We start from the raw sequence: 12,068 nt of genomic DNA, 5'->3' as shown, positions 1-12,068 counted from the left end.
TATCCACAAAGCTAGAACTATCGTTAAACAGTATTTTTACAGATCTGTGGAGAAAACTAATGCGCGAAAAAATGCAGGCGTTCCCATGCTCAAATTACACCGCATGTCGGTTTCAGTCAAGCGCCACATCTCTTAAAGAACGCCTGGTTTTTGCGTCAGTATTTTCGGTGCAGAACTCGCAAGGAACCATTAGGATTATTTGCGCACCAAGTCTAAGCGTAGCATCGGCTCCTTTCTTTCGACTTTGGCGCTTGTACGCAGACTAACAACTGAACGTTCAGGCCTAAACGGTACCCAGCCGCTACATTAAGCTACACTTTACCTGACACGGCTATAGGCAATTCGCAACGCTCACGCGGTATGTTGCTTCACCTCAGAAAGTTTAATGCGATAGTCAAGCGTGGGGCGCAATTTTTCTGTATTGATCATGGTGGAGGACGCAGCACAGGTTGTTTACGGGGGCGCGGCTCTTTGGGAGCGGCTCGACTGCCGAGCGGGCCGCACCACTGCAGCACACCCGGTGCCGCTTCAGCTGAACCACCAGAAGCAGAGCCACACTAGAAGTGCTAGAAGGCTGACGCAGGCCCAGTTGCAGTACCTCACGAGCATGTCCAGAAAACGGCACAGTGTGCACGTTGCCTGGTGGCGACCTGCGTAAGGAAAAAGTTCAAGAAATTTTGGGCCAGTTTTTTTTTCAGTCAAGTGGAAACAAAGGACGTTTCGAACGCCCAAACCTAGACCAGTGCAGATGCCTGCAGGAATCGTTTTAAAAAATGAAAATGCAATACATTATGCGGGCCTGAAGACACCTCACATGTTGCTGCTGGCCTAAATGTGATCTCAGCGCTGACCTCCGATTGCAGGGCCCGGCATGACACAAACAGCGCGATTGATTCCGCACGGAAAGAACGATTGTGTGTCGCGATCGCACTCATGATGCCTCGGCTTAAAGATCGTATATTGCCCATGCGCCCACATATATGCTCACATATACGCTCATACCAACGCTTACACACTCACTCACATGTACGCCCGTCAAATACCACGAACGTACGACCTTTAGAAGTTTGACGTAATAGTTCTGCGGAAATCGGCAAGGTGGAGAGAAGTAAGTAATAAAGGGAAAATAAGACATCCACCCATTCGTAGCGATTGCTACAAAGGAAACCCATACTAGTTCCATGAAAGAAAAGCCTCGCAGTTGAGGAAAAATTGGTCCTGGTCCGGGACTCGAACCCGGGACCACCGCCTTTCCGGGGTAGCCGCTCTACCATCTGAGCTACCCAGGCGTCTAGCAGATGGCAGGGCGAAGGCGAATTCATCAATAAGTCGGATTCGAAGTCGATTTTTCCCTTTATTACTGACCTTTAGAAGTGCTTAGACGGGGGCTAGTTAGTATGGCTTGACAGCATGAAGATGGTTGCACTGTAAAAGTGATGCACTCAGGTACACTAACACGAAAACGGACCTTGCGCACTAACAACTGTTCATTCATTCATTTACGCTCGTCATACATACACATATTTAATAGACAGTAAAACATAACATGTTCAGATGCAGGTAAACGTTGTCATGTAAAAGTAACAAGCGTGAAACCGCATCAGAAAACGCGTATTACACACGCGGTATTTACGTGGATTTTATCAAGGCTTATGAGAACATTGACCATAATATACTGCTTAAGAAACTTGAAAGTTATGATATCAGAGGGCACGCGTTAAAGTTGATCACGTCTTACCTAAACAGCACAAGTATCCAGCTTTTCTGGACACAAGGGTTTAGTTCGCGTGAATGCCACCACGTGGCGTACTCACCTTGAACTTTTCAAACTTCCCGCGGTGACGCGTGATGACGTCAACCAAACAAAAATAAAAAAGTAAAAGCTATCCCTGCGCATTGAACTTCGCCACAATGCTTGTCCCGCCGGCGTTATCAGTGTTCTTGATCAAGCGTATTCGCTCGTCGCCTGGAAATTACTCGTCATCCAGCGTTTACTCGCGACGAGCAATTGTTGATTCTGGGCCTTTGATCCGGTTCTTTTTTTTCTTCTCTTTTCCTTTTCTTTTTCTTTTTTTTCATTCTACGGAGTAAAGAAGCTAGCCTAACCGTCAGAAGCACTTCGGGGCAACCTTTCTTCAATCGGCATACATTGTTAACGTCGGAACATCGCACAGCACCTACTAGAGACGCTGTCGTGGATGGATTTTGATTTTCCCTTATCGAATTCGTTAAGGTGCACACAATTATTTCACTAGTGACTTTGCAATGCGCACTCATGGGCTATCGCCGAAGCTGCAAATCTACATGTGCTTAGGTATTAAGACATATACATGGATATGTTGGTTTTTCACCATGACACAAAAGTCACGAAACAAGAGTTGAGCAAACTGTCCCTGTGACGTCGCAGGGTGTGAGAGGGGGCTAGTTGGTATTTCATGCTAAAGTGACTAGCGCAAGAGTGGACCCGGGACACTAAAGAGGCGACAAGGATAAGCGCAAACTTCCAACTGGGCGCTTGTCCTTGTAGCGTGTTTAGTGTCCCCTGTCCACTCTTGCGCTAGTCACTTCATGTCGTCATCCGTTAGCATGCAATGGCCGAAGCTGCTCGCAATATTACGTCACATTTACTGGCCACCAGGCCAGGTACACCCTTGGGTACGACATATACAGTACTTGCAGTTAGCTTCCAAAGTAGTCTCCTATGGCGGTTATCCACGTGCGTGAAGCAAGAACACTATTTAAATTTATTGTGCAGTAATATATGCGGGATTTGTATGTTCTCCACATTCGCTACCATGTTGCCGTTCCGCCTTTATTATATAGCCGCAATGTAGACTAGCAGCTATCGAACGCCATAAAGGCTATCCACATATTCAACCCTTAATGACCATTGGTTATCTTCCCTCCTCATTACATGCCCTGCCCATGCCAATTTCTTTTTCTTGATTTCAACTAAGATGTCATTAACTCGCGTTTGTTCCCTCATCCAATCTGCTCTTTTCTTATCCCTTAACGTTACACCCATCATTCTTCTTTCAATAGCTCGTTGCCTCGTCCATAATTTAAGTAGAATCCTTTTCGTAAGCCTCCAAGTTTCTGCCCTGTAGGTGAGTACTGGTAAGACACAGCTAATATACACGGACTGGATTCCAAGGGAAGGGAAGCGTAGCAGGGGGCGGCAGAAAGTTAGGTGGGCGGATGAGATTAAGAAGTTTGCAGGGACGACAGGGCCGCAATTAGTAGATGACCGGGGTTGTTGGAGAAGTATGGGAGAGGTCTTTGCCCTGCAGTGGGCGTAACCAGGCTGATGATGATGATGATGACATATCCAAAGACCTCGCGCGCAACTCCTGACACTTAATTGTATTCAAGAGTTGTGCGACTGCCCAGGACATCCTTAACGAATGTTACATAACGCATTATGAGGATTTACTTGCCAAAACCACGATTTCATTATGAGGCACGCCGTAGTGGACGATTCGGGAATAATTTAGACCACTTGGGATTTTTAACGTGCGCCTAACCCTAAGTATGCGGTGTTTTCGCATTTCACACCCATTGAAATACGGCTGCCGTGGTTGGGATTCGATCCTGAGACCTCGTGATTATCAGCCGAACCCAATAAAAGCTAAGCAACTACGGAGGGAAAGGAATGTTGGCAGTAGGAGGAAGGTGACAGCCGGCACGTGAGACAATTTGTTCCCATCCTCATTGCGATAGAATGGGTACCATCTGTCCAAGAATGCACTCTATTCAATGTGATGGAGTCCGCGTCCAATATTTCAGACCCGCATCATACTGTAATTACTGGCGACCAGGCATCTCGCTAATACGTGCAGTCGTTTGACAGCTGCCGAGCGCTGGCGTCGTCCACAGGACCTACTTGACCTTTCTTCAACACTTGCCGACATTCTCGCCTTATTTCGCACCATAGCGTTTCAGCTGAACTGCTTCAACAGCCGTTTTATTTGTGCCAGAATTTGGCCACCCTGTCAAGGTTATGGTTTCTTATTTTTAAGTCATCTTTTATATTTAGGCTAAGGCTGTCGTGAAATTTCCAGCGGTTTCACCTTTCCCAAAATTCGCGCATTTTTGTCGGCCTCTGTTAATATTCTGGAGGATTTTTAATAGACGTGGAAACCATTGCATGGCCCCCTGACCAAGCTGCTCAAAAAGTCATTTTATATCCCTGAGGTCTTGTGCAAGCTTCCGCCTTCTTGCCGCTCATCAAGCTCCTGATTTCCCTGTCACCTGCATTCAATTTTGACGACACCATTCCCACGGAAGTTGGCGATTATGTGTCCATGGGATTAAAGCCATTTAAATCAATTGTACTGTGGATACGACAGCCGCTTTTGCTCACTGCGGATGGAAATGTTGGGCTAATGAGCGCCATTCTGAAGCATCTAAATTGATAGTCACAAAATTATGCGTATCCCACGTATGTGCGAATCGATGTAAGCAAAGTTTTCTGTGTTTGTTGTCATTGTTAAACGTAATTTCCACAGTGTAGTCAGGCACCCTCTAATGAAATGCTGTCAATGTTTGCCTGATTACGCCCGCCATTGTGATGCAAATAAACGTAACTCCGACTCATTTTCTCAGAAATAAACGCTGAATGAAACGCTGGCGTCATCCTGAACAAGATCAACAAGCGCCCTAGTGCTCGATCTTACGATGCCCCTATTTGTAAGCTTATATTCGTGATTTAGTTATTTGGGGGGGGGGGGGGGGCGAAGGCGATGTGTTCTTATACCGTAGAAACATCCCTCGGACGTCTCTGATGTGCTCGCTTTTATTCTCAAGTACCCAATGAAAACTGTCATCGCTGCAACTTCATGGTGTCCTGGTGGCAGGCCACCATGGCATGTCGCGCAAGTATGACCACGCTGAATCATTTGGATTGGCGTATACTGTTTGCTGGGTCATACTTCTCCACATTCATTTTTCAAGCTATACCAGAGCTTGAAAAGGGCGGCCAACTCACTACGTGCCTTTCCTCTGTTTACTTCCGCAAAGTGTGTGTCTATCGCTGTGGTTACCAAATACGCCCAGCGGTATGCTACCACTCAAGCCTTTCTGTCGGCTGAGCAACTGAAGTCGCAGGCTTTCTTCAACACGGCGTCGACGTTCAATATGGCTATCCTCAATTACTTTTCGCGGACTTCGCTCACCGCCTTCTCTCCAATGTCATCTCCTATACTACTCGCTCCTGCAAGACACAGCACAAACACGCAACGACCTTAATGAAGTATCAATAACACGCTAGTTGAAATGCTGTCGACGTATATTTCCGCTGAGCACCGGGATTGGAGCATGGCCCTGTCTATGGTGACATTATCGGTCTACAGCGTCGCTCAGCAACACCGCTCGTTACTCATCACTTTTTTTTTTTGCCGACAAGAGTATAGCGTATCTCCTCTGAATGTACTTTCGGCTTTAAGTGGGACCTTGCACGCCCGCTTATTCTGTTACGTTGACGGCGACCGTTGTCGTCACGTTGCCGCCTAATTCTGAGCGTCGCAGTCACCAGAGGGCACAGAAAGCTGTCTTCCCAAACAAACCACCGGGATTCGAGCCCATCTCCCAAATGCAGCATCTTGCATTTGGGAGATGGGCACTCTAACCATTACGCTACCACCTGCCTCCACCAATTTCCGTTTATCTGCCTTCCCACTTCTCGTTTTTGCCGCAGACGCAGGAAGAATGGATGCAGAAACGAAAAAAGAAGTAAAGATTGCTTGAGCCGCCAGTGACGCATGACTTTAACTTTGGCAGGCTACCCTCATTGGAGCGCATGTAGGCTTGCGGCTTCGTGCAGATGGTGGGTTGCCTTAGCATTATTGTAAATTTGCTTTCACCAACTCTTTTCAGCTAGAACTGAAACGCCGGACAAAAATGAGACCTACCATTGAATATTTTTCTTGTTTTCTAGGTTTAAATCAAAAACGCTCATTAACACAAATAGTGATTTTTTAAAGAAATGGCGTAAGGATACTATATTTCAAGGTCATGTTTTGCCAATACGGCCCGGCACCACGTATCGACGAAAGGGCATCACAATGCCGATGCACGCGGCAGGTTACTGAATGAAGAAAACAGGAAACGACTGTTTTTCAGTTCTCGCAACATATTGTACACAGAACACAAGGCACCCACCACCATGACATTCTTTTTTTTTGACAACAGCGACACACAATACCGGACTGATATACTTCCTAAAGGGGTCTCATTTCATTTTTCATCGCAGAACCGCAAGCACAGTTGCGTCGCGCGTGCTTGCAGCCACGTACTGTAACCGTGCTCCTTTTCCTCTAACAATATGGCCGCCGGCGGCTTCAAGCGCTCCCGTAGGTGGCGGATTGGACTGTCACTCCAGAAGTTAAAATACATAACGTATCCAGCTTTTCTGGACACAAGGGTTTAGTTCCCGTGAATGCCACCACGTGGCGTACTCACCTTAAACTTTTCAAACTTCCCGCGGTTACGCGTGATGACGTCAACCAAACAAAAATAAAAAAGTAAAAGCTATCCCTGCGCATTGAACTTCGCCACAATGCTTGTCCCGCCGGCGTTATCAGTGTTCTTGATCAAGCGTATTCGCTCGTCGCCTGGAAATTACTCGTCACCCAGCGTTTACTCGCGACGAGCAATTGTTGATTCTGGGCTTTTGATGCGGTTCTTTTTTTTTCTTTTTTTTTCGTTCTACGGAGTAAAGAAGCTAGCCTAACCGTCAGAAGCACTCCGGGGCAGCCTTTCTTCAATCGGCATACATTGTTAACGTCCGAACATCGCACAGCGCCTACTAGAGACGCCGTCGTGGATGGATTTTGATTTTCCCTTATCGAATTCGTTAAGGTGCACACAATTATTTCACTAGCGACTTTGCAATGCGCACTCATGGGCTATCGCCGCAGCTCCAAGTCTAGATGTGCTTATTAAGACATATACATGGATATGTTGGTTTTTCACCTTGACACAAAAGTCACGAAACAAGAGCTGAGCAAACTGTCCCTGTGTCGTCGCAGGGTGCGAGAGGGGGCTAGTTGGTATTTCATGCTAAAGTGACTAGCGCAAGAGTGGACACGGGACACTAAAGAGGCGACAAGGATAAGCGCAAACTTCCAACTGGGCGCTTGTCCTTGTAGCGTCTTTAGTGTCCCCTGTCCTCTCTTGCGCTAGTCACTTCATGTCGTCATCCGTTAGCATGCTATGGCCGAAGCTGCTCGCAATATTACGTCACATTTACTTGCCACCAGGCCAGGTACACCCTTGCGTACGACATATACAGTACTTGCAGTTAGCTTCCAAAGTAGCCTCCTATGTCGGTTATCCACGTGCGTGAAGCAAGAACGCTATTTAAAATTATTGTGCAGTAATATATGCGGGATTTGTATGTTCTCCACATTCGCTACCATGTTGCCGTTCCGCCTTTATTATATAGCCGCAATGTAGACCAGCAGCTATCGAGCGCCATAAAGGCTATCCACATATTCAACCCTTAATGACCATTTGTTATCTTCCCTTCACATTACATGTCCTGCCCATGCCAATTTCGTTTTCTTGATTTCAACTATTATGTCATTACCTCGCGTTTGTTCCCTCACCCAATCTGCTCTTTTCTTATCCCTTAACGTTACACCCATCATTGTTCTTTCAATAGCTCGTTGCCTCGTCCATAATTTAAGTAGAATCCTTTTCGTAAGCCTCCAAGTTTCTGCCCCGTAGGTGAGTACTGGTAAAACACAGCTATTATACACGGACTGGATTCCAAGGGAAGGGAAACGTAGCAGGGGGCGGCAGAAAGTTAGGTGGGCGGATGAGATTAAGAAGTTTGCAGGGACGACAGGGCCACAATTAGTAGATGACCGGGGTTGTTGGAGAAGTATGGGAGAGGTCTTTGCCCTGCAGTGGGCGTGACCAGGCTGATGATGATGATGACATATTCAAAGACCTCGCGCGCAACTCCTGACACTTAATTGTATTCAAGAGTTGTGCGGCTGCCCAGGGCAGCCTTATCGAATGTTACATAACGCATTATGAGGATTTACTTGCCAAAACCACGATTTCATTATGAGGCACGCCGTAGTGGACGATTCGGGAATAATTTAGACCACTTGGGATTTTAAACGTGCGCCTAACCCTAAGTATGCGGGTTTTCGCATTTCAAACCCATTGAAATACGGCTGCCGTGGTTGGGATTCGATCCTGAGACCTCGTGATTAGCAGCCGAACCCAATAAAAGCTAAGCAACTACGGAGGGAAAGGAATGTTGCCAGTAGGAGGAAGGGGACAGCTGGCACGTGAGACAATTTGTTCCCATCCTCATTGCGAGAGAATGGGTACCATCTGCTCAAGAATGACACCGTAGAATGCACTGTATTCAATGTGATGGAATCCGCGACCAATATTTCAGACCCGAATCATACTGTAATTACTGACGACCAGGCATCTCGCTAATACGTGCAGTCGTTTGACAGCTGCCGAGCGCTGGCGTCGGCCACAGGACCTACTTGACCTTTCTTCAACACTTGCCGACATTCTCGCCTTATTTCGCATCATTGCGTTTCAGCTGAACTGCTTCAACAGCCGATTTATTTGTGCCAGAATTTGGCCACCTTGTCACCGTTATGGTTTCTTATTTTTAAGTCATCTTTTATATTTAGGCTAAGGCTGTCGTGAAATTTCCAGCGGTTTCACTTTTCCCAAAATTCGCGCATTTTTGTTGGCCTCTGTTAATATTTTGGAGGATTTTTAATAGACGTGGAAACCATTGCATGGCCCCCTGACTAAGCTGCTCAAAAAGTCATTTTATATCCCTGAGGTCTTGTGCAAGCTTCCGCCTTCTTGTCGTTCATCAACCTCCTGATTTCCCTGTCTCCTGTATTCAATTTTGACGACTCCATCCCCACGGAAGTTGGCGGCGATATGTCCATGGGATTAAAGCCATTTAAATCAATTCTACTGTGGATACGACAGCCGCTTTTGCTCACTGTGGATGGAAATGTTGGGCTAATGAGCGCCATTCTGAAGCATCTAAATTGATAGTCACAAAATTATGCGTATCCCACGTATGCGCGAATCGATGTAAGCAAAGCTTTCTGTGTTTGTTGTCATTGTTAAACGTAATCTCCACAGAGTAGTCAGGCACCCTCTAATGAAATGCTGTCAATGTTTGCCTGATTACGCCCGCCATTGTGATGCAAATAAACGTAACTCCAGCTCATTTTCGCAGAAATAAACGCTGAATGAAACGCAGACGTCATCCTGAACAAGATCAACAAGCGCCCTAGTGCTCGATCTTATGATGCCCCTATTCGTAAGCTTACATTCCTGATTTAGTTATTCGGGGGGGGGAGGGGGGGGGGCGAGAGCGATGTGTTCTTATACCGTAGAAACATACCTCGGACGTCTCTGATGTGCTCGTTTTTATCCTCAAGTACCCAATGAAAACTGTCATCGCTGCAACTTCATGATGTCCTGGTGGCAGGCCACCATGGCATGTCGCGCAAGTATGACCACGCTGATTCATTTGGATTGGCATATACTATTTGGTACGCCATACTTCGCCACATTCATTTTTCAAGCTATACCAGAGCTTGAAAAGGGCGGCCAACTTACTACGTGCCTTTCCTCTGTTTACTTCCGCAAAGTGTGTGTCTATCGCTGTGGTTACCAAATACGCCCAGCGGTATGCTACCACTCAAGCCTTTCTGTCGGGTGAGCAACTGAAGTCGCAGGCTTTCTTCAACACGGCGTCGACGTTCAATATGGCTATCCTCAATTACTTTTCGCGGACTTCGCTCAACGCCTTCTCTCCAGTGTCATCTCCTATACTAATCGCTCCTGCAAGACACAACACAAACATGCAACGACCTTAATGAAGTATCAATAACACGCTAGTTGAAATGCTGTCGACGTATATTTCGGCTGAGCACCGGGATTGGAGCATGGTCCTGTCTATGGTGACATTATCGGTCTACAGCGTCGCTCAACAACACCGCTCGTTACTGATCCTTTTTTTTTGCCGACAAGAGTATAACGTATGTCCTCTGAATGTACTTTCGGCTTTAAGTGGGACCTTGCACGCCCGCTTATTCTGTTACGTTGACGGCGACCGTTGTCGTCAGGCTGCCGCCTAATTCTGAGCGTCGCAGTCACCAGAGTGCACAGAAAGCTGTCTTCCCAAACAAACCACCGGGATTCGAGCCCATCTCCCAAATACAGCATCCTGCATTTGGGAGATGGGCACTCTAACCATTACGCTACCACCTGCCTCCACCAATTTCCGTTTATCTGCCTTCCCACTTCTCGTTTTTGCTGCAGACGCAGGAAGAACGGATGCAGAAACGAAAAAAAAGTAAAGATTGCTTGAGCCGCCATTGACGCATGAGATTAACTTTGGCAGGTTACCCTCATTGGAGCGCATGTAGGCTTGCGGCTTCGTGCAGATGGTAGGTCGCCTTAGCTTTATTGTAAATTTGCTTTCACCAACTCTTTTCAGCTAGAACTGAAACGCCGGACAAAAATGAGACCTACCGTTGAATATTTTTCTTGTTTTCTAGGTTTAAAGCAAAAACGCTCATTAACAAAAATAGTGATTTTTTTAAAGAAATGGCATAAGGATACTATATATCAAGGTCATGTTTTGCCAATACGGCCCGGCACCACGTATCGACGAAAGGGCATCACAGTGCCGATGCACGCGGCAGGTTACTGAATGAAGAAAACAGGAAACGACTGTTTTTCAGTTCTCGCAACATATTGTACACAGAGCACAAGGCACCCACCACCATGACATTCTTTTTTTTTTTGACAACAGCGACACACAATGCCGGACTCATATACTTCCTAAAGGGGTCTCATTTCATTTTTCATCGCAGAACCGCAAGCACAGTTGCGTCGCGCGTGCTTGCAGCCACTGTCAGGATTGGGGGCTCAATCCCATCGTCCGTGGTCCTTTGCCAAGATTGGAGTACGGCATGAATTCGAAGGTAGCTGGCCCATGCAGTCGTCCAACTTATTTACGCTGAGATCGTTGATGAAGTGAAGAACTGTTTCTCATCGAGAACGAGGAAAAGGGTTTATTTACAGAAATTAAATCAGTCTAACATGACTGCTTGAGAAAAAGAGTATCAGTCCAACATGACTGCATAAGAGAAGTGACTCAGTCTAACATGACTGCTCAAGAGAAGAGTCCTCAGCATTCGCACAACCACAGTTTTTATACACTCGATCCGCCGGTCATACGACGCGGCGACTGTTCGTTTACTCATCACCAACTCGCCGCTGCTCTGCAGATCAGTTTACAGACACAAAGGCACACACATTCCGATGCCCAAACGACGGCGTTGGCGGGGTGCCGTTCCGGGAATTATCTGTGCCGATCGAGGGTCGCTCGTTGTTTTGCGCCACGCCGAAGCGTGAGACGCACCAAAATACGTCGTCCCCACGGCAGCTTGTCCATGCGTGTCAAATCAGCTCCGCGTTGGGGAACTCCGGAATCATTGTTCACACACGCCGAACTAGTTCCGTCACAATGTCGATGGGGCGGGTGGAAGGCGGCGGATTCCAGCGCAAAGGCCGCTTCTTCGAACGCCTCCCAGCTGCAGCGACGGAGAGGGGGAGGTGCGCGTCGTGTCGCCCTGTCGTAACTGTGTGGCAATCTTGTTTCGCAGCTCGCCATTCTTAACAGCGCCTCCATGGCCCGGAAAGTCTCGACTGTCTAGCGCTGACAACCGCTAGGCAGGAAGAGAACGGGTGCTGGTCAGGGGGGGATTGATGTCTTGGCTCGCAGCGACCACTTGTGCATTGATGTCACCGCCCCAAAACATCCAACAAGGACAGGCAACTGCAAAATGAACCCCACAACACGGCTCTGCGCCGAGATGACGTGCATTGGCTCTCACTTTAGACTCGCTAGGCTTCAAAATAACAACAACATAAGTGCAGAAACAAAAAAAAAATGCTACATTTCACTATGCCAATTTCTGAAGCAAATTCCTGCTGACAAATTCAGCAATTATTGGAGGAAATTCTGCTGAATGAGAGGGGATTTTCTTCGCCTA

General features: G+C 47.1%; 1 protein-coding gene across 1 annotated transcript in view; it reads right to left on the bottom strand.

The window, feature by feature from the left end:
- Positions 1-393: 393 nt before the first annotated feature.
- The window catches only part of LOC139051397 (uncharacterized), a 66,149-nt gene continuing 54,474 nt past the window's right edge, over positions 394-12,068 (bottom strand). The window contains exon 2 of the mRNA XM_070528413.1: positions 394-650. Within this exon, the coding sequence (XP_070384514.1) occupies positions 529-650 (122 nt within the window). The 3' untranslated portion in view covers positions 394-528. The remainder of the gene's footprint in view (positions 651-12,068) is intronic.

This window comes from Dermacentor albipictus, unplaced genomic scaffold, assembly GCF_038994185.2.
Source record: "Dermacentor albipictus isolate Rhodes 1998 colony unplaced genomic scaffold, USDA_Dalb.pri_finalv2 scaffold_11, whole genome shotgun sequence".
NCBI lineage: Eukaryota > Metazoa > Arthropoda > Arachnida > Ixodida > Ixodidae > Dermacentor > Dermacentor albipictus.
The sequence above is the reverse complement of the archived record's forward strand: the minus strand, read 5'-3'. Positions and strand labels throughout refer to the sequence as shown.